The sequence below is a fragment of the Onychostoma macrolepis genome, chromosome 10 (assembly GCF_012432095.1).
Source record: "Onychostoma macrolepis isolate SWU-2019 chromosome 10, ASM1243209v1, whole genome shotgun sequence".
Classification (NCBI taxonomy): Eukaryota; Metazoa; Chordata; class Actinopteri; order Cypriniformes; family Cyprinidae; genus Onychostoma; species Onychostoma macrolepis.
Window position 1 is genome coordinate 14,422,116 of NC_081164.1, and position 19,284 is coordinate 14,441,399.

Below are 19,284 nucleotides of genomic sequence, written 5' to 3' on the forward strand. Positions count from 1 at the left end.
TTAACCCAATGCATTCTTATTGTGACTCATTGGTCCACCACCAACGCCATTTCTACTACATAAAAAAAGAGGGAAAAAGAGGACAATTCTCTGAGTCTTAAAACACATCAAACAATGTGCAAGAACAAATTTTGTGACCGTCATGCACATTAAAGAGTTTAATTTCCTTCTCGAACAAACATCAACTGTACAGGCACCAGTGCCAAACTTTACAGCTTTCTATTTAATTGTTTGATACGATCTTGAATAACTCGAACTAACACTAGTAATAAGCAACATAAGGAAAAACAATGTGACTTGTGCAAAAGTTCTAGATGCATGTATTAGAATGAAAAGTTATATATATAAAAAATTCTTTATTCACGACCTAAAACTACACGTGAACACATAATCGCTCAGTTCTCCAAGCCTATTTATTCATGGTCTACTTGAGCAGCCATATTATTTGTCTTTTCCGTTAATAAATAATAATACATTTAATAATAATAACAATAATAATTATTAAAAGTCTAACGAAACCTTTCTTACCGATTCTGCAGAGCCGAGATCATCGATGGAACTATTTTTCTTGATCGTGCGATGTATCGTCTCAGCGAAACTCGGGTCCACCACTAAGACATTCTGTCCACCGAGTGTAGAAAACTTACAGTCACTCTTCCTCGAGTCAGTCGTCATGCACACTTCATAATTATACCCGTGCGGCAGAGTTCCAGTGACTCCTGTGTCTGCGTAATGCGGTGGATAGTACGGAATAACAGGCATATTGGACTGATATAAGAAGCGAGATTGTCTCCATCTGTAGATCTTTACTGATATTATGACAACCAAACATGTAATAAATAGAAAAGAAACAGCAGCCAGTGCGAGAACTAAATAAAAGGTCAGGTTCTTGTCATACTGTTTTTCATGCGTAAAGTCTGTGAACTCTGACAGCACTTCAGGAAAGCTGTCAGCCACAGCCACGTTAATGGAGACCACAGCTGAGCGAGAGGGCTGTCCGTTATCCTCCACAACAACAGTCAGTTTTTGTTTGACCGCATCTTTATCAGTCACTTGTCGCACAGTTCTTATTTCTCCATTCTGTAAACCCACTTCAAACAGCGCTCTGTCTGTAGCTTTCTGTAGTTTATAGGAGAGCCAGGCATTCTGTCCAGAGTCCACATCAACAGCCACCACTTTAGTGACCAGATATCCAACATCTGCAGCACGAGGCACAATCTCAGCCACCACAGAAGCACCAGTCTGTACTGGATACAGAACCTGAGGAGCGTTGTCATTCTGATCTTGAACAGTAATTTTCACTGTCACGTTACTGCTGAGCGGAGGAGAGCCTCCATCTTGCGCTCTTAACCGGAAGTGGAAATCTTTCAGCTGTTCATAGTCAAAAGAGCGCACAGCTGTAATCAGTCCGCTGTCAGGATAAACTGACACATATGATGAGACAGAGACTCCATTAACAGTGCTGTCTTCTAGAATATAAGAAACACGGGCATTCTGATTCCAATCAGCATCACTGGCTCTAACTTTAAATATAGAGAGACCAGGTGTGTTATTCTCCAGCACACACGCCTTATAGTGACTTTTCTCAAATACAGGAGCATTGTCATTCACATCTGATATTTGCACACGGAGAGAGACACTGCTGGAGAGCGCTGGCACACCCTCATCAGCACATATTACACTGATATTGTACTCAGCTTCAGTCTCTCTGTCCAGTTCCTGCTCTGTTTGCAAGCTGAAAAAGCTACTAGACTGAGATATTATGGCAAAGGGAATATTCTCATTTATGATACACTGAACATGACCATTTACACCTGAATCAAGATCATCAACATTTAGCATTGCAACAACAGTACCAGACTTAGAGCCTTCGGGTATGGAATGGGAACTAGACAGAATCTGAATACTAGGCGAATTATCATTAACGTCCAGCACATCGATAATTACTTTGCATGTGTTAGAAAGCCCTCCTTGATCTTTTGCCTGAATATTAAGTTCATAATGGCTCACCTTTTCATAGTCAACCTGACCGTTTAATATTAGTTCACCAGTTTGCTCTTTAACAAGAAACATGTCGAACACATTACTGTCCATTGTGTCAGATATATAGTACGTCACTACACTGTTGGATCCTTCGTCTGCATCAGACGCGCTCACCACTGTTAATATAGTGCCTTTTGGTGCGTTTTCTGTTATTGTGGTTTTATATACCTTTTGAATAAAAACAGGAGCATTATCGTTATTATCCAACACAGTGATGTGTATCTGTACTGTGCCAGAGAGCACTGGATCGCCTCCATCAAACGCTTCTAACAACAAAGTAAGTGAGCTTTGCGTTTCTCTATCAAGTGGTCTTTGTAAAATCATCTCAACGTTTTTACTACCATCTGCCTGATTGTGCAGTTCAAGCCGGAATTGATCACTCGGTTTAAGCGAGTAGCTCTGTAGAGCATTTGTTCCTACATCTGGATCGAAAGCTCTGCCGAGCATAAAACCAGCACCCGCCGCCGCCGATTCGCTGATCTCAAACCTGAAGTCCTTTTTCAGGAAACTGGGAGCGTTGTCATTTATATCCGTGATTTCTATGGTAATCGTGTATAATTCCATCGGGTTGTCCAAAATCATTTGAAGATCCAAAGCGCACGGTGTTGTTTTTGCACAAAGAGATTCGCGATCCATTTTCTCTCTGATAAGCAGCAACCCAGTGTTTCTGTTCAGTTCGATGTATTCCGTGTTATCTCTTGTAAATATTCGCGCTTTTCCTGACTTTAATCGTCGTAGATCCAAGCCCAAATCATGCGCAATATTTCCCACCATCGATCCTTTTGCCATTTCTTCTGGGATGGAGTAACTGACTTGTCCTCGTGCAATTTGAATCAGAAGAGTCAAAAACAGCACCGAATGCCGTGTCATTGCATCAGGGCCAGGCATTGTCTCAGTTCCACAGACGTTTCAAAAATACAACAATCAGTCCGTATCCTCTAAATATTTGGAATTTCAAATGCAGACATTAACTCCATACACGACGACCGATGAATAGAAGTATCGTGAAGAAAAACAATTTGATGTGACCGCTGTATTGTCTTTTTCTCCGTGAAATTGTGTGATACTGGGAGAGGGTCTGTGAAATAAACGGGTATCGCCGCTGTGTGTCGATAAACAGCGGCCCTCTGAGTGTAAATACGGAACTGCATGTCAAAGTTATACATACAAACGCTTTTTATCAACGAATATTATTTCAAGGCGTATATGACACTGCAAATAAAACCAGTTGTTATTATTATATGATATTTGTCATACTATCTGTGTTTTAGGACAATTAAATGAAAGACTAATAAGCAGGTTGGATGTGAAAATAATCACTCACGGAATAAGTGATTTTGTAGGTGATAATTAGATTTTGAGTAAAATTGTAAGTACAACACAATAAAGAAGACCACAGCCCTCTTTAGTAGTAGACGTTCATCCAGCGAGGCGCTGTTCTGCACAAGTGGTGCTGAACTGTGTCAATGTGCCCTAGCGTTTTTATGAGAATTTTGTGATAATTGTATTTTTTTCCAATGATTCTCTTTAACAACTGTTAACATGTTGTCTACATGTAGACGTGCATCAAAAAAAATGTCACACTGTTGTTTATTTATTAGTTTCCCCCCCTACATTTAAGGCCATGCATAATATTCAGATCTTTGTTCACAACCAAAACTTTCTCAACAATGAGTACATAGAAAAAGAGCCTCTCTCTCCTCACATACATTTAGGTAGGAATCAGAAAACAATTCCAACAATTTACAGGAATAAAATGCGTGAGCCTAATTAAACTCCGTCTAACCTCGATATTTCAGAAAGTTAAGGCTGCATATAATAAGCATGCATACCAAAACATTTATACGCAAGTTTTCCAGTCCCTTTTCAAACAAACATATAGCTATAACAGCACCCATGGCAGTTATACAACCTTCTAGTCTATTGTTTGATACAGTCCCAGATAACTGTATCCAGCAGTAAGCAACACAGTAAGCAATAAACACATAGAAATTTGCTTCCAACGTATGGACACTTTTGGTGAAGTACGAGATACTGGTATTAGAATGAGGAAAACCAACACAGTCTTGAGTCAATCCGTAGCTTATTTATTTATTGGTAGCTCAGCAGCACAGTAATGACTTTATGAACTGCTTTGCTTCCAAGGTCGAAACTATTAGAGATAAAAATGGTAACCATGCAGCTCTCAGCCACAGTATCGCATCAGATAGTACGCTATAGATCCCCTGAGGAACAATTCCACTCATTCTCTTCTACTGGAAATGAAGAATTGTATAAACTTGTTAAATCATCTAAACCAACAACCTGTATGTTAGACCCTGTTCCATCTAAGCTCCTAAAAGAGGTGCTTCCACAAGTAATAGATCTTCTTCTGAATATTATTAACTCATCATTGTCATTAGGATATGTCCCAAAAACCTTCAAACTGGCTGTTATTAAGCCTCTCATTAAAAAACACAACTTGACCCAAAATAATTAATTAATTACAGACCGATCTCGAATCTCCCTTTTCTGTCAAAGATATTAGAAAAGGTCGTATCATCACAACTATGTTCCTTCTTAGAGAAAAATTATACATGTGAGGATTTTCAGTCAGGATTTAGACCATATCATAGTACTGAGACTGCTCTCATTAGAGTTACAAACGACCTGCTTTTATCATCTGATCATGGTTGTATCTCTCTATTAGTGCTACTGGATCTTAGCGCTGTGTTTGACACTATCGACCACAACATTCTTTTAAATAAACTAGAAAATTATGTTAGCATTAGAGGAAGTGCACTGGCATGGTTCAAATCGTACTTACCTGACCGCCATCGGTTCGTGGCAGTAAATGAAGAGGTATCATATCAGTCACAAGTGCAGTATGGAGTACCTCAAGGCTCAGTACTTGGCCCCTTACTTTTCACGCTTTACATGTTACCCTTGGGAGATATCATTAGGAAACATGGTGTAATGCTGCCTTCACGTGCTATCGGAATTATCGTAAATACAAGTTTCCTAATCGGAAATTGGACATGAACGGCCTCTCAAGTCGTATTTACTACTGGGAAATTCGGAAATAATTTTGATACCCGAGTTTCCGAGTTGGGTGGGTCATAAACTTTAAACATGGTGGAGGTGACAACCATTGCTGCTGTCAATGCTGTTCTCACTACAACTATCCCTTGTCTTGTTCGTAAAGTAGTGTATTTATAGGCTAGATATGAACGATCATTCGAAGCATATTGTATGTTTTATAAGCAGTGAAATAAGCATGTATTTGACCGAAATTCCAGAATTGTCAGCAAATTGCATGTATAGCGCGGTGTATGTTTATATGATTGTCAACCAATGGGATGCTACATTTTATTATTTCCGACATTAAAGCACTTGAATACAACAAGCTTGTAATCACGACTTCATAAGTGGGAAATAGGAAATTTCCGATAGCACGTGAAGGCAGCATTAGCTTTCACTGTTATGCTGATGATACTCAGCTATTTCTTCGCGACCTGATCAAACTTACCAATTTTTAAAACTAACGGAATGTATAGTTGATATCAAAAACTGGATGACTAGCAATTTCTTACTGCTAAATTCTGAAAAAAACAGTGTTAATTATTGGACCAAAAACTTTTGCATGTAATAACCTAGATCACTGTCTAATATTGATGGCTGCTCTGTAAATTCTGCGTCATCAGCTAGGAACCTAGGCGTACTTTTTGATAGCAATCTTTCCTTCGAAAAACATGCTTCTAGCATTTGTATAACTGCATTTTTCCATCTTAAAAATATATCTAAATTACGACCTCTGCTCTCAATGTCAAATGCAGAAACATTAATTCGTGCGTTCATGACCTCGAGGCTAGATTATTGTAATGCTTTATTGGGTGGTTGCTCTGCATGTTTAATAAACAAACTCCAGCTGGTTGAAAATGCAGCAGTTAGTTTTTACTAGAACCAGGAAGTATGACCACATTAGACCGGTTCTGTCAACACTGCACTGGCTCCCTATTAAACATTGTATACATTTTAAGATCTTGCTAATTACCTATAAGGCCCTGAATGGTTTGGCACCTCAGTATTTGAGTGAGCTCTTATCACATTATAGTCCTTCATGTCCGTTGCGATCTCAAAACTCTGGCCATTTGATAATACCTAGAATATCAAAATCAACTGCGGGCGGGAGATCATTCTCATATTTAGCGCCCAAACTCTGGAACAATCTACCTAACACTGTTCGGGAAGCAGACACACTCTGTCAGTTTAAATCTAGATTAAAGACCCATCTCTTTAACCTGGCTTACACATATAACACTATCGCATTTCTATAATTCAAATCCGTTAAAGGATTGTTAGGCTGCATTAATTAGGTCAACTGGAACCGGGAACACTTCCCAAAACACCCGATGTACTTGTTATATCGTTAGAAGAAATTCATCTACGCTAATATTAGTCTGTTTCTTTCTTATTCTGAGGTCACCGAAGCCACCCAGATCCAAACTGTATCCAGATCAGATGGTCACTACAGCCACCCAGATCCAGTCCGTATCCAGATCAGATGGTGGATCAGCACCTAGAGATGACCTCTACAGCCCTGAATGTCAGCAGAGACCAGGACAACTAGATGAGCCCCAGAGACTGATCCGCAGTGAAGACCCTGTCTCCTAGACGGCCATCGGGACAAGACCACAGGAACCAGATGAGTCCTCTGCACAATCTGACTCTGCTTTAGCCTAGATTTAAACCGCTGATTTTGTCTGGCCAGAGGAGAATGACACTATTCCGACACACTATTTCCCCGTCTAAATACTTTAAAGCTGATATAAAGCCACCCAGCTTTATATCAAGCTGATGTAAAGCTGCTTTGACACAATTTGCACTGTTAAAAGCGCTATACAAATGACTTGCCAAGTTTGTGCATCTAAGCTGAGCATGTTATACATATAACAAGAATTAGTTAATAGATAAAGCTGAATGATACTAACATTTAGCCTTCTAATTAATTTCAGAGTCCTTACAAGTGTTTTTATATATTTATTTATTTATTTATTTATTTATAGTCAATTTTATTAGCCTTACAATACCTTATTCAATTAAAAAATAAATAAAGAATGATAGTCACAAAACTTTCTTACCGATTCTGTAGACCGGAAATCGTCGATAGAACTGTTTTTCTTGATTGTGTGACTCATAGTTTCAGTGAAACTAGGGTCCACCACTAAGACGTTCTGTCCACCGAGTGTAGAAAACTTACAGTCACTCTTCCTCGAGTCAGTCGTCATGCACACTTCATAATTATACCCATGCGGCAGAGTTCCAGTGACTCCTGTGTCTGTGTAATGCGGTGGATAGTACGGAATAACAGGCATATTGGACTGATATAAGAAGCGAGATTGTCTCCATCTGTAGATCTTTACTGATATTATGACAACCAAACATGTAATAAATAGAAAAGAAACAGCAGCCAGTGCGAGAACTAAATAAAAGGTCAGGTTCTTGTCATACTGTTTTTCATGCGTAAAGTCTGTGAACTCTGACAGCACTTCAGGAAAGCTGTCAGCCACAGCCACGTTAATGGAGACCACAGCTGAGCGAGAGGGCTGTCCGTTATCCTCCACAACAACAGTCAGTTTTTGTTTGACCGCATCTTTATCAGTCACTTGTCGTACAGTTCTGATTTCTCCATTCTGTAAACCCACTTCAAACAGCGCTCTGTCTGTAGCTTTCTGTAGTTTATAGGAGAGCCAGGCATTCTGTCCAGAATCCACATCAACAGCCACCACTTTAGTGACCAGATATCCAACATCTGCAGCACGAGGCACAATCTCAGCCACCACAGAAGCACCAGTCTGTACTGGATACAGAACCTGAGGAGTGTTGTCATTCTGATCTTGAATAATTATTTTCACTGTCACGTTACTGCTGAGCGGAGGAGAGCCTCCATCTTGCGCTTTTACCCGGAAGTAAAAATCTTTCAGCTGTTCAAAGTCAAAAGAGTGCACAGCTGTAATCAGTCCGCTGTCAGGATGAACTGACACATATGATGAGACAGAGACTCCATTAACAGTGCTGTCTTCTAGAATATAAGAAACACGGGCATTCTGATTCCAATCAGCATCACTGGCTCTAACTTTAAATATAGAGAGACCAGGTGTGTTATTCTCCAGCACACAGGCCTCATAGTGACTTTTCTCAAATACAGGAGCATTGTCATTCACATCTGATATCTGCACACGGAGAGAGACACTGCTGGAGAGCGCTGGTACTCCCTCATCAGCACATATTACACTGATATTGTACTCAGCTTCTCTCTCTCTGTCCAGTTCCTGTTCTGTTTGCAAGCTGAAGAAGCTACTAGACTGAGATGTTATGGCAAAGGGAATATTCTCATTTATGACACACTGAACATGACCATTTACACCTGAATCAAGATCATCAACATTTAGCATTGCAACAACAGTACCAGACTTAGAGCCTTCGGGTATGGAATGGGAACTAGACAGAATCTGAATACTAGGCGAATTATCATTAATGTCCAGCACATCGATAATTACTTTGCAGGCGTTAGAAAGCCCTCCTTGATCTTTTGCCTGAATATTAAGTTCATAATGGCTCACCTTTTCGTAGTCAACCTGTCCGTTTAATATTAATTCACCACTTTTTTCATTAATAAGAAACATGTCGGCCACATTTTTGTTCATTGTGTCAGATATGTAGTACGTCACTACACTGTTGGATCCTTCGTCTGCATCAGACGCGCTCACCACTGTTAATATAGTGCCTTTTGGTGCGTTTTCTGTTATTGTGGTTTTATATATTTTTTGTGTAAAGACAGGAGCATTATCATTAATATCTAACACAGTGATGTGTATCTGCACAGTGCCAGAGAGCACTGGATCGCCTCCATCAAACGCTTCTAACAACAAAGTAAGTGAGCTTTGCGTTTCTCTATCAAGTGGTCTTTGTAAAATCATCTCAACGTGTTTACTACCGTCTGCCTGATTGTGTAGTTCAAGCCGGAATTGATCACTCGGTTTAAGCGAGTAATTCTGAAGATCATTTGTCCCTACATCCGCATCGAAAGCTCCCCCGAGCATAAAACCAGCACCTGCCGCCGCCGATTCGCTGATCTCAAATCTAAAGTCCTTTTTCTCGAAACTGGGAGCGTTATCATTTATATCCGTGATTTCGATTGTAATAGTGTATAATTCCATCGGGTTGTCCAAAATCATTTGAAGATGCAAAGCACACGGTGTTGTTTTTGCGCAAAGAGATTCGCGATCCATTTTCTCTCTGATAAGCAGCAAGCCAGTGTTTCTGTTCAATTCGATGTATTCCGTGCTGTCTCTGGTAAATATACGCGCTTTCCCTGACTTTAATCGTTGTAAATCTAAGCCCAAATCCTGAGCAATATTTCCCACTTTCGATGCTTTTGACATTTCTTCAGGAATCGAGTAACTGACTTGTCCTCCCGCTATGTGAATCAGAAGAGTAAAAAACAGCACCGAATGCTTTACCACTGCATCAGGGCCAGGCATTGTCTCAACTGCACAGACGCCTCAAAAATACAAAACAATCAATCCTTGTATCCTTCGAATATATTAAATTCCAAGTGCAATAATAAACTCCGTACACGGCGACGTGCGATCAAATAGAAGTATCGTGTAAAAAAACGTGGTGGCAGCTGTATTGCCTTTTTCTCAGTGATATTGTGTGATACGTGGGGAGGGTCTGTGAAATACAGTTTATCCATTGTTTGACGACGAACAGCGGCCCTCTGAGTGTAAATAAGGAACTGCGTATCAAAGTTATATCCTTATACATATAGCGCATTTTATCAACGAATATTATTTTCTAGGCCTATATCACACTGCAGATAAACCAGATATTATTATATGAATGTCATACTGTCTGCATTCTAAAACATTTTGCTGATTAAATGAAAAGATTGGCATGTATGTTGGATGTGAAAATGATCACTTACTAAATAAGTGAATATTGCAGGTAACCGATCTTAGGTTAAATTACAGCACAATGAAGGAAACCATAGTCTTCTTTGGTAGCGCTTTATCCAGTGAGACACTGTTCAGTACAAGTGGTGCTGAACGGTGTCAAAGCGCCCTTGCGTTTTTATGATTATTTTATAATCTGCATTTTTCGATTATTAGCTTGAACAAATGTTAACCTGTTATCTACATGTAGATCTACATGAAAAATGTCACACTGTTTTTTCCCCCTCTTCCATTCAAGGTAATTCATAATATCAGTCGGATCTTCGTCCACGACCAAAACATTCTAAAGAATGAGTACATAGAAAATCATAGGGTCACTCTGTCTTGACATACCCTTAGCTAAGACTCTTCAAACAAGCATATGAATATAACACCACCTATGGCAGCTATACAGCATTCTAGTCTATTATTCGATAGGCTACAGTCTCAAATATTGTATCCATCACCGAAAGGAACATGGCAAGTCTGTGACAATTTTACGTTTTCGCAAATTTGTATAAATTCTTACAATCTCACTCGTACTTTTTCGTTTCTACTCACGTCCCACTGAGGTTTATGTTTAGGTGTGCAGCGTATGTTGGCATTAGGATGGTAAGAAAGTAAGTTTTGTTTTACTTTACACCGTGGATGAAACAAGTCAGTGCTCATGTAAATATAAATCATATTAATGCACTTGGAAGGTGAACATAGTATGATTATATAGAATATTAATTAATAGACAAATAGTAATGATATAGGTAGACTAATACTTGGTCTGATAGCTGCAATGTTCTGATCTTGTGCTCTTAGAAAATGTATATGTTCATGGTCTACTTGATTCGCCATATATTAAATTTTCTCAGTTAAAAATAAACAAATAAAAATAATAGTCCCAAAACTTTCTTACCGATTCTGCAGAACCGAGATCATCGATGGAACTACTTTTCTTGATCGTGCGATGTATCGTCTCAGCGAAACTCGGGTCCACCACTAAGACATTCTGTCCACCGAGTGTAGAAAACTTACAGTCACTCTTCCTCGAGTCAGTCGTCATGCACACTTCATAATTATACCCGTGCGGCAGAGTTCCAGTGACTCCTGTGTCTGCGTAATGCGGTGGATAGTACGGAATAACAGGCATATTGGACTGATATAAGAAACGAGATTGTCTCCATCTGTAGATCTTTACTGATATTATGACAACCAAACATGTAATAAATAGAAAAGAAACAGCAGCCAGTGCGAGAACTAAATAAAAGGTCAGGTTCTTGTCATACTGTTTTTCATGCGTAAAGTCTGTGAACTCTGACAGCACTTCAGGAAAGCTGTCAGCCACAGCCACGTTAATGGAGACCACAGCTGAGCGAGAGGGCTGTCCGTTATCCTCCACAACAACAGTCAGTTTTTGTTTGACCGCATCTTTATCAGTCACTTGTCGCACAGTTCTGATTTCTCCATTCTGTAAACCAACCTCAAACAGCGCTCTGTCTGTAGCTTTCTGTAGTTTATAGGAGAGCCAGGCATTCTGTCCAGAGTCCACATCAACAGCCACCACTTTAGTGACCAGATATCCAACATCTGCAGCACGAGGCACAATCTCAGCCACCACAGAAGCACCAGTCTGTACTGGATACAGAACCTGAGGAGCGTTGTCATTCTGATCTTGAACAGTAATTTTCACTGTCACGTTACTGCTGAGCGGAGGAGAGCCTCCATCTTGTGCTTTTACTAAGAAGTGGAATTCTTTGAGTTGTTCATAGTCAAAAGAGCGCACAGCTGTAATCAGTCCGCTGTCAGGATGAACTGACACATATGATGAGACAGGGACTCCATTAACAGTACTGTCTTCTAGAATATAAGAAACACGGGCATTCTGATTCCAATCAGCATCACTGGCTCTAACTGTAAATATAGAGAGACCAGGTGTGTTATTCTCCAGCACACATGCCTCATAGTGACTTTTCTCAAATACAGGAGCATTGTCATTCACATCTGATATCTGCACACGGAGAGAGACACTGCTGGAGAGCGCTGGCACACCCTCATCAGCACATATTACACTGATATTGTACTCAGCTTCTGTCTCTCTGTCCAGTTCCTGCTCTGTTTGCAAGCTGAAGAAACGGCTGGAAGACGCAATAGCAAATGGAATATCATTATTAATGTTGCAGTGAACCTGGCCATTCAACCCGGAGTCAAGATCATTTACATTTAGCATTGCAACAACAGTGCTAGGTCTAGACTCCTCTGATATTGAGTTTGACATAGATGCAATGCTTATTGCTGGTTTGTTATCGTTTATATCAGTGAGATCAATTATAACTTTACATGAATCAGACAGTCCTCCTTGGTCGCGTGCTTGTATGTTAAGTTGATAACGACTTGCCTTTTCAAAGTCAGCTGAGCCTTTTAAGATTATTTTCCCGCTTCGTGCATCAACCATGAATAAATCATTTACATCTCCAGTGCTTGACATGTAGTAAGTTATTATCGCATTTGAGCCTTCATCAGCATCAGAAGCGCTGACGGACGTGATAACAGTGTCTTTAGGTGTATTTTCAGGAAGAGTGGCTTTGTACACCCTCTGACTAAACACGGGTGGATTGTCATTAGCATCTAGCACAGTAACATGTATCAGCACAGTGCTGGTCAGCTGAGGCTCACCTCCATCTACTGCTGTTAACAACAAGGACAACTGCTCTTTGTTTTCACGGTCTAGAGTCTTTTGTAACACCATCTCCATGTTTCTGTCACCATCCGTTTGACTTTGCAAACTTAATACAAAATTATCTGTCGGTTTCAGTGAATAACTCAGATGACTATTAGATCCGACATCCAGATCAATCGCATTTTCCAACATGAATCTTGCTCCGATTAAAGCTGACTCGCTTATTTCAAATGTAATCTCACCTTTAGGAAAACTCGGAGCATTATCATTTATGTCGATAAGTTCCACTGTGACATCATACCATTCCATTGGATTTTCCAAAATCAGCTGAAGGTGTAAAGCGCATGGAGTCGTTTTAGCACAAAGAGCCTCGCGGTCTATTTTCTCCTCGGTGAGAAGTATCCCCCTCTCTTTATTCAATCCGACGAATTCGGTGTTGTCTCCAGCAAATATGCGTGCCTTCCCTGACTTCAGTCTTTTTAAATCCAAACCCAAGCCTTGAGAAATATTTCCAACGATCGACCCTTTTGGCATTTCTTCTGGAATGGAATAGCTGATCTGCCCTCTCACCGAGTATCGAAACAGGATCATAGAAAACGCTGCAGCGTGCCACATTACGAAGCTGGCCATTTTCCGTCGTTCTTTAGATCCTTAAGATCAGACGGTTTTATTACAAAATAAGGACGTTAAACATGAAAGCCCGACCCCAACATGAAATCTATAATACAATCAGGATATCCATCATCCAGTACATCCGGCAAAATAATTGTTTCGAGTCATCAGGCTTTATTTCGCTGTTCTCTGACATCACTGGATTTTGTGGGTATGTCTGACAGACTGACTGCGTTGCGTTGATCAACAGCGGCCCTACGAGCCTTAACTAAAAATTGCAATAGTTTGTTTCGGACATATCAGAGCAGGACACAAGTGATCTGTTAAACTACAAGTTCGTTAAACCTTAAAAAAATAAAATTAAAATAAAAAATCCTAACCAGATGCAACGTTGATACAAAAATCAAAATAATTTTAATTCTCAATAAATGAATTTTAAAATGATAAAGTATCTACAAAGTATATTCTATATTTAATGTATATACAAAGTATTAAACAAAACAAACAAACGAATGACTGAATGAATAATAAAAAATGAATAAATGAATAATAGAATAAATGAATGAATGAATAAATAAATAAATAAATAAAGCTGTGATTTTACTGAACTCCAAAAAAAGGTAAAAACTAATTATTACTATTTGGCGCTGTCCAGGAAATGGTGCTGAAACGTTGTTGCGGTATCACACAATTACCACAAAAGTAAACTACTACTAATAATAATGATAATAATAATGATAATAATGATGATGATGATGATGAATGCCACGAAATACATAGTCATGGAACACAGAGACTACAAGCAATTTTTAAGAATATGATTTAAGGTGTCGTCTTACCAATTCTGAATGACTGTTTTCTTCTGTAAAGTTATTTTGCTTCATTGCGCGCTGCATCGTCTCAGTGAAACTCGGGTCCACTACTAAGACATTTCGTCCACCAAGTGTAGAAAACTTACAGTCACTCTTCCTCGAGTCAGTCGTCATGCACACTTCGTAATTATACCCGTGCGGCAGAGTTCCAGTGACTCCTGTGTCTGCGTAATGCGGTGGATAGTACGGAATAACAGGCATATTGGACTGATATAAGAAGCGAGATTGTCTCCATCTGTAGATCTTTACTGATATTATGACAACCACACAAGTGATAAATAAGAAAGAAACAGCAGCCAGAGCAAGAACTAAATAAAAGGTCAGATTCTCGTCATACTGTTTTTCATGCGTAAAGTCTGTGAACTCTGACAGCACTTCAGGAAAGCTGTCAGCCACAGCCACGTTAATGGAGACCACAGCTGAGCGAGAGGGCTGTCCGTTATCCTCCACAACAACAGTCAGTTTTTGTTTGACCGCATCTTTATCAGTCACTTGTCGCACAGTTCTGATTTCTCCATTCTGTAAACCCACTTCAAACAGCGCTCTGTCTGTAGCTTTCTGTAGTTTATAGGAGAGCCAGGCATTCTGTCCAGAGTCCACATCAACAGCCACCACTTTAGTGACCAGATATCCAACATCTGCAGCACGAGGCACAATCTCAGCCACCACAGAAGCACCAGTCTGTACTGGATACAGAACCTGAGGAGCGTTGTCATTCTGATCTTGGATGATAATGTCCAAAGTCACATTAGTGCTGAGGGGTGGAGAGCCTCCATCTTGCGCTTTCACACAAACACGAACACTTTTCATTTGCTCGTAGTCAAAACCGCGCAGTGCGTGAACCACTCCACTGTCAGCATTTACTGATATAAAAGAGGAAACAGGGGATCCACCCACTGTAGTCTCATCTAGAAGATACGAAATACGAGCGTTCTGGTTCCAGTCATCATCTTGAGCACTCAGAGTAAATATGGACAAACCAGGTTGATTGTTTTCAGAAACATATGTAGTGTAAACACTCTTTTGAAACCTGGGAGGATTGTCATTAACATCTGATACTTTCAGATTTAAAGTTTTCTGACTAGAAAGCGCAGGAGATCCTGAATCTGCAGCTGTGATGGTGATATTATATTCTGCCACACGTTCACGATCTAAAGCAGCATCAGTGACTAAAGAGTAATAATTTCGCAGTGAAGACTGTAGTTTAAATGGAGTATTTCGATCAAGTGTACAGAGAACGTGGCCATTGTCTCCTGCATCTACATCCTTGACACTGAAAATAGCGATAGTGGTGCCAGGAGGTGCATCCTCACTCACTGGGGTAAAAAAAGACATAACACTGATTGTTGGAGCATTGTCATTTACATCAATTAAATCAACAATGACTTTAGCAGAGTTTCCTAAACCACCCTGGTCTTTGGCCTCAATGCCAAATTCGTATTTCTTAGATTTTTCATAATCAAGTACACCATTTAAAGTAACAACACCAGTTTTTTCATCAATTTTAAAACTGTCCTTTATATTCCCTTTAAAATTAGCAAAACTAAATGCAATCAAACTGTTTGTCCCACTGTCTGCATCACTAGCATTAACCGTTGTAACATAGGTTCCCTTAGGTGAATTTTCTGCTATTGTTGCTCTGTAAACAGACTGGTTGAATACTGGCGGGTTGTCATTTACATCTAATAAAGTAATCTCTATTTTCATATTACCAGATCTCTGAGGGTTTCCTCCGTCGACTGCTGTGAGAATGAGAGACAGTCGTGGATGCTTCTCTCTGTCTAGAGGCTTCTGAAGCACCATTTCAGCATATTTAACTCCATCGGGGCTCGAGTGTTGGTTTAGAATAAAATAATCATTACCTGACATTATATAATTTTGGAGAGCATTCACACCCACATCAGGATCATCTGCGCTTCCCAGTAAAAAAAGAGCTCCAGGTGCGGCCGATTCACTTATTTCAAGATTAATTTCATCTTTAGGAAATGTTGGCGTGTGATCGTTTACATCCAGTATTTCCACAGTAACATGATGTAGTTCTACTGGATTATCAAGTATTATTTCAAAAGTGAAGCTGCACGGAGTGGTTTCAGCACAAAGCTGTTCTCGGTCAATTCTCTCCTTTACAATCAAAATCCCTTTGTCTGATTTCAGCTCTACGTACTCAGTGCTATCGCCAGACACGATACGAGCCCGACCCGAGCGCAGTCGTTGAACATCCAGACCGAGATCATGAGCTATATTCCCGATAAGCGACCCTTTCTTCATTTCCTCTGGAACAGAGTAACGAATCTGTGCATTTATGTTTGAGATCGAACCAGCAGCCATGATGAATAAGACCCTCCATAAGAAAAAACGATACAATGCCTGCATTCGCCTTTGGTAAAGAAGCCTTGGACTTAATATAATTATGTCCATTTTAAGCATTCCAATTACACAGCGGATGTTGTTCAATAGCAAAAATGATCACACAGTAATTTTGTTCATCTGCTGTTTGTCAGTAACTGTCTTCTTCATGGACGCACTTTGGTCTCCGTCGCAATAGTCTCTTCTGCATCATCAGAGCTCCACCAACCACAGACAGTGACGAATCAAGAGTAGTGTTCATTTAGCCTATATTTTTGTTAACCAACAGCGGCCCATAGAGTTGATAAAGATGAACAACATGTGTAAATACTCAAAAATAGTTCAACCCTGAAGAGCAATTCTGTGCACTGACCTCAATAACAACTTAAAGGAAAAAAAAAAAAAACACCAAATCCATAAATCATCCAGGCAGGATCTTTCCAAATAATCCTGCCAAATTGCTACGAAGGCGAATAAAAGCTAATAAATAAATAAATAAAAATAACAATAAAATACATAAATAATAATAATCCCTATTTTTAAGACTAAAAATACATTTTTGTTTTTGCCTCAGACGTTTTGTTTTCCCGTCAGACCTCAACAAAACAATTAAAATTAACGTCTTGTAAGCTTAATATCACCTAAATATTTCATTAAAAATCAAATGTATTATATTGTATTATATTATATTATATTAAAATGGTCTTTTAGATGGTCTTACCATTTCAGGCGATTCTGCATCTTCTAAGAGGTTTTTTTCCTTCATTGCGCGCTGCATCGTCTCAGTGAAACTCGGGTCCACTACTAAGACATTTCGTCCACCAAGTGTAGAAAACTTACAGTCACTCTTCCTCGAGTCAGTCGTCATGCACACTTCGTAATTATACCCGTGCGGCAGAGTTCCAGTGACTCCTGTGTCTGCGTAATGCGGTGGATAGTACGGAATAACAGGCATATTGGACTGATATAAGAAGCGAGATTGTCTCCATCTGTAGATCTTTACTGATATTATGACAACCACACAAGTGATAAATAAGAAAGAAACAGCAGCCAGAGCAAGAACTAAATAAAAGGTCAGATTCTCGTCATACTGTTTTTCATGCGTAAAGTCTGTGAACTCTGACAGCACTTCAGGAAAGCTGTCAGCCACAGCCACGTTAATGGAGACCACAGCTGAGCGAGAGGGCTGTCCGTTATCCTCCACAACAACAGTCAGTTTTTGTTTGACCGCATCTTTATCAGTCACTTGTCGCACAGTTCTTATTTCTCCATTCTGTAAACCAACCTCAAACAGCGCTCTGTCTGTAGCTTTCTGTAGTTTATAGGAGAGCCAGGCATTCTGTCCAGAGTCCACATCAACAGCCACCACTTTAGTGACCAGATATCCAACATCTGCAGCACGAGGCACAATCTCAGCCACCACAGAAGCACCAGTCTGTACTGGATACAGAACCTGAGGAGCGTTGTCATTCTGATCTTGGATGATAATGTCCAAAGTCACATTAGTGCTGAGGGGTGGAGAGCCTCCATCTTGCGCTTTCACACAAACACGAACACTTTTCATTTGCTCGTAGTCAAAACCGCGCAGTGCGTGAACCACTCCACTGTCAGCATTTACTGATATAAAGAGGAAACAGAGGATCCACCCACTGTAGTCTCATCTAGAAGATACGAAATACGAGCGTTCTGGTTCCAGTCATCATCTTGAGCACTCAGAGTAAATATGGACAAACCAGGTTGATTGTTTTCAGTAACATATGTAGTGTAAACACTCTTTTGAAACCTGGGAGGATTGTCATTAACATCTGATACTTTCAGATTTAAAGTTTTCTGACTAGAAAGCGCAGGAGATCCTGAATCTGCAGCTGTGATAGTGATATTATATTCTGCCACACGTTCACGATCTAAAGCAACATCAGTGACTAAAGTGTAATAATTTCGCAGTGAAGACTGTAGTTTAAATGGAGTATTTCGATCAAGTGTACAGAGAACGTGACCATTGTCTCCTGCATCTACATCCTTGACACTGAAAATAGCAATAGTTGTACCAACAGTTGCGTCTTCAGAAACAGGGCTTGAAAATGACATAACACCGATAACTGGTGCATTATCATTTACATCAATTAAATCGACAATGACTTTTGCAGAGTTTCCTAAACCGCCTTGGTCTTTTGCTTCGATATCAATTTCGTATTTCTTTGCCTTTTCGTAATCAAGTACCCCATTTAGTGTTACAGCACCAGTTTTTTCATCGATTTTAAAAATGCCATTCATGTTCCCTTTAAAATTAGCAAAGCTGTATGAAATCAAACTATTTGCGCCACTGTCTGCATCACTAGCATTAACAGTTGTAATATAAGTTCCTTTAGGTGAATTCTCTTCTACTGTTGCCCTGTAAACTGTTTGGTTGAATACTGGCGCGTTGTCATTTACATCTAAAATATTCACCTCTATGTTCATATTACCAGATCTCTGAGGGTTTCCTCCGTCGACTGCTGTGAGAATGAGAGACAGTCGTGGATGCTGCTCTCTGTCTAGAGGCTTCTGAAGCACCATTTCGGCATATTTAATTCCATCGGGGCGCGAGTGCTGTTTCAGAATAAAATAATCATTAGGTGACATCATATAATTTTGTAGTGCGTTAAGACCTACATCAGGATCATCTGCGCCTCCCAGTAAAAAAATAGCTCCAGGTGTGGCCGATTCACTTATTTCAAGATTAATTTCATCTTTATGAAATGTTGGCGCGTGATCGTTTACATCCAGT

The 19,284-nt window shown here is 39.8% G+C and overlaps 1 protein-coding gene across 24 annotated transcripts in view; it reads right to left on the minus strand.

Annotated features, from left to right (window-relative positions):
• Positions 1-19,284, minus strand: part of LOC131548764 (protocadherin alpha-C2-like) — a 198,948-nt gene that overhangs the window by 76,186 nt on the left and 103,478 nt on the right. Inside the window, exon 1 of one of the 24 annotated variants that reach the window (XM_058790282.1) lies at positions 14,139-16,787. The exons of 20 other annotated variants lie outside the window; for them this stretch is intronic. In XM_058790282.1, the coding sequence (XP_058646265.1) occupies positions 14,139-16,598 (2,460 nt within the window). In that variant the 5' untranslated portion in view covers positions 16,599-16,787. Of the gene's footprint in view, positions 1-528; positions 4,019-7,163; positions 9,852-14,138; positions 16,788-19,284 lie in introns of those variants that run through there. 3 more of the 24 variants (XM_058790302.1, XM_058790321.1, XM_058790303.1) reach the window with 3 other exon arrangements.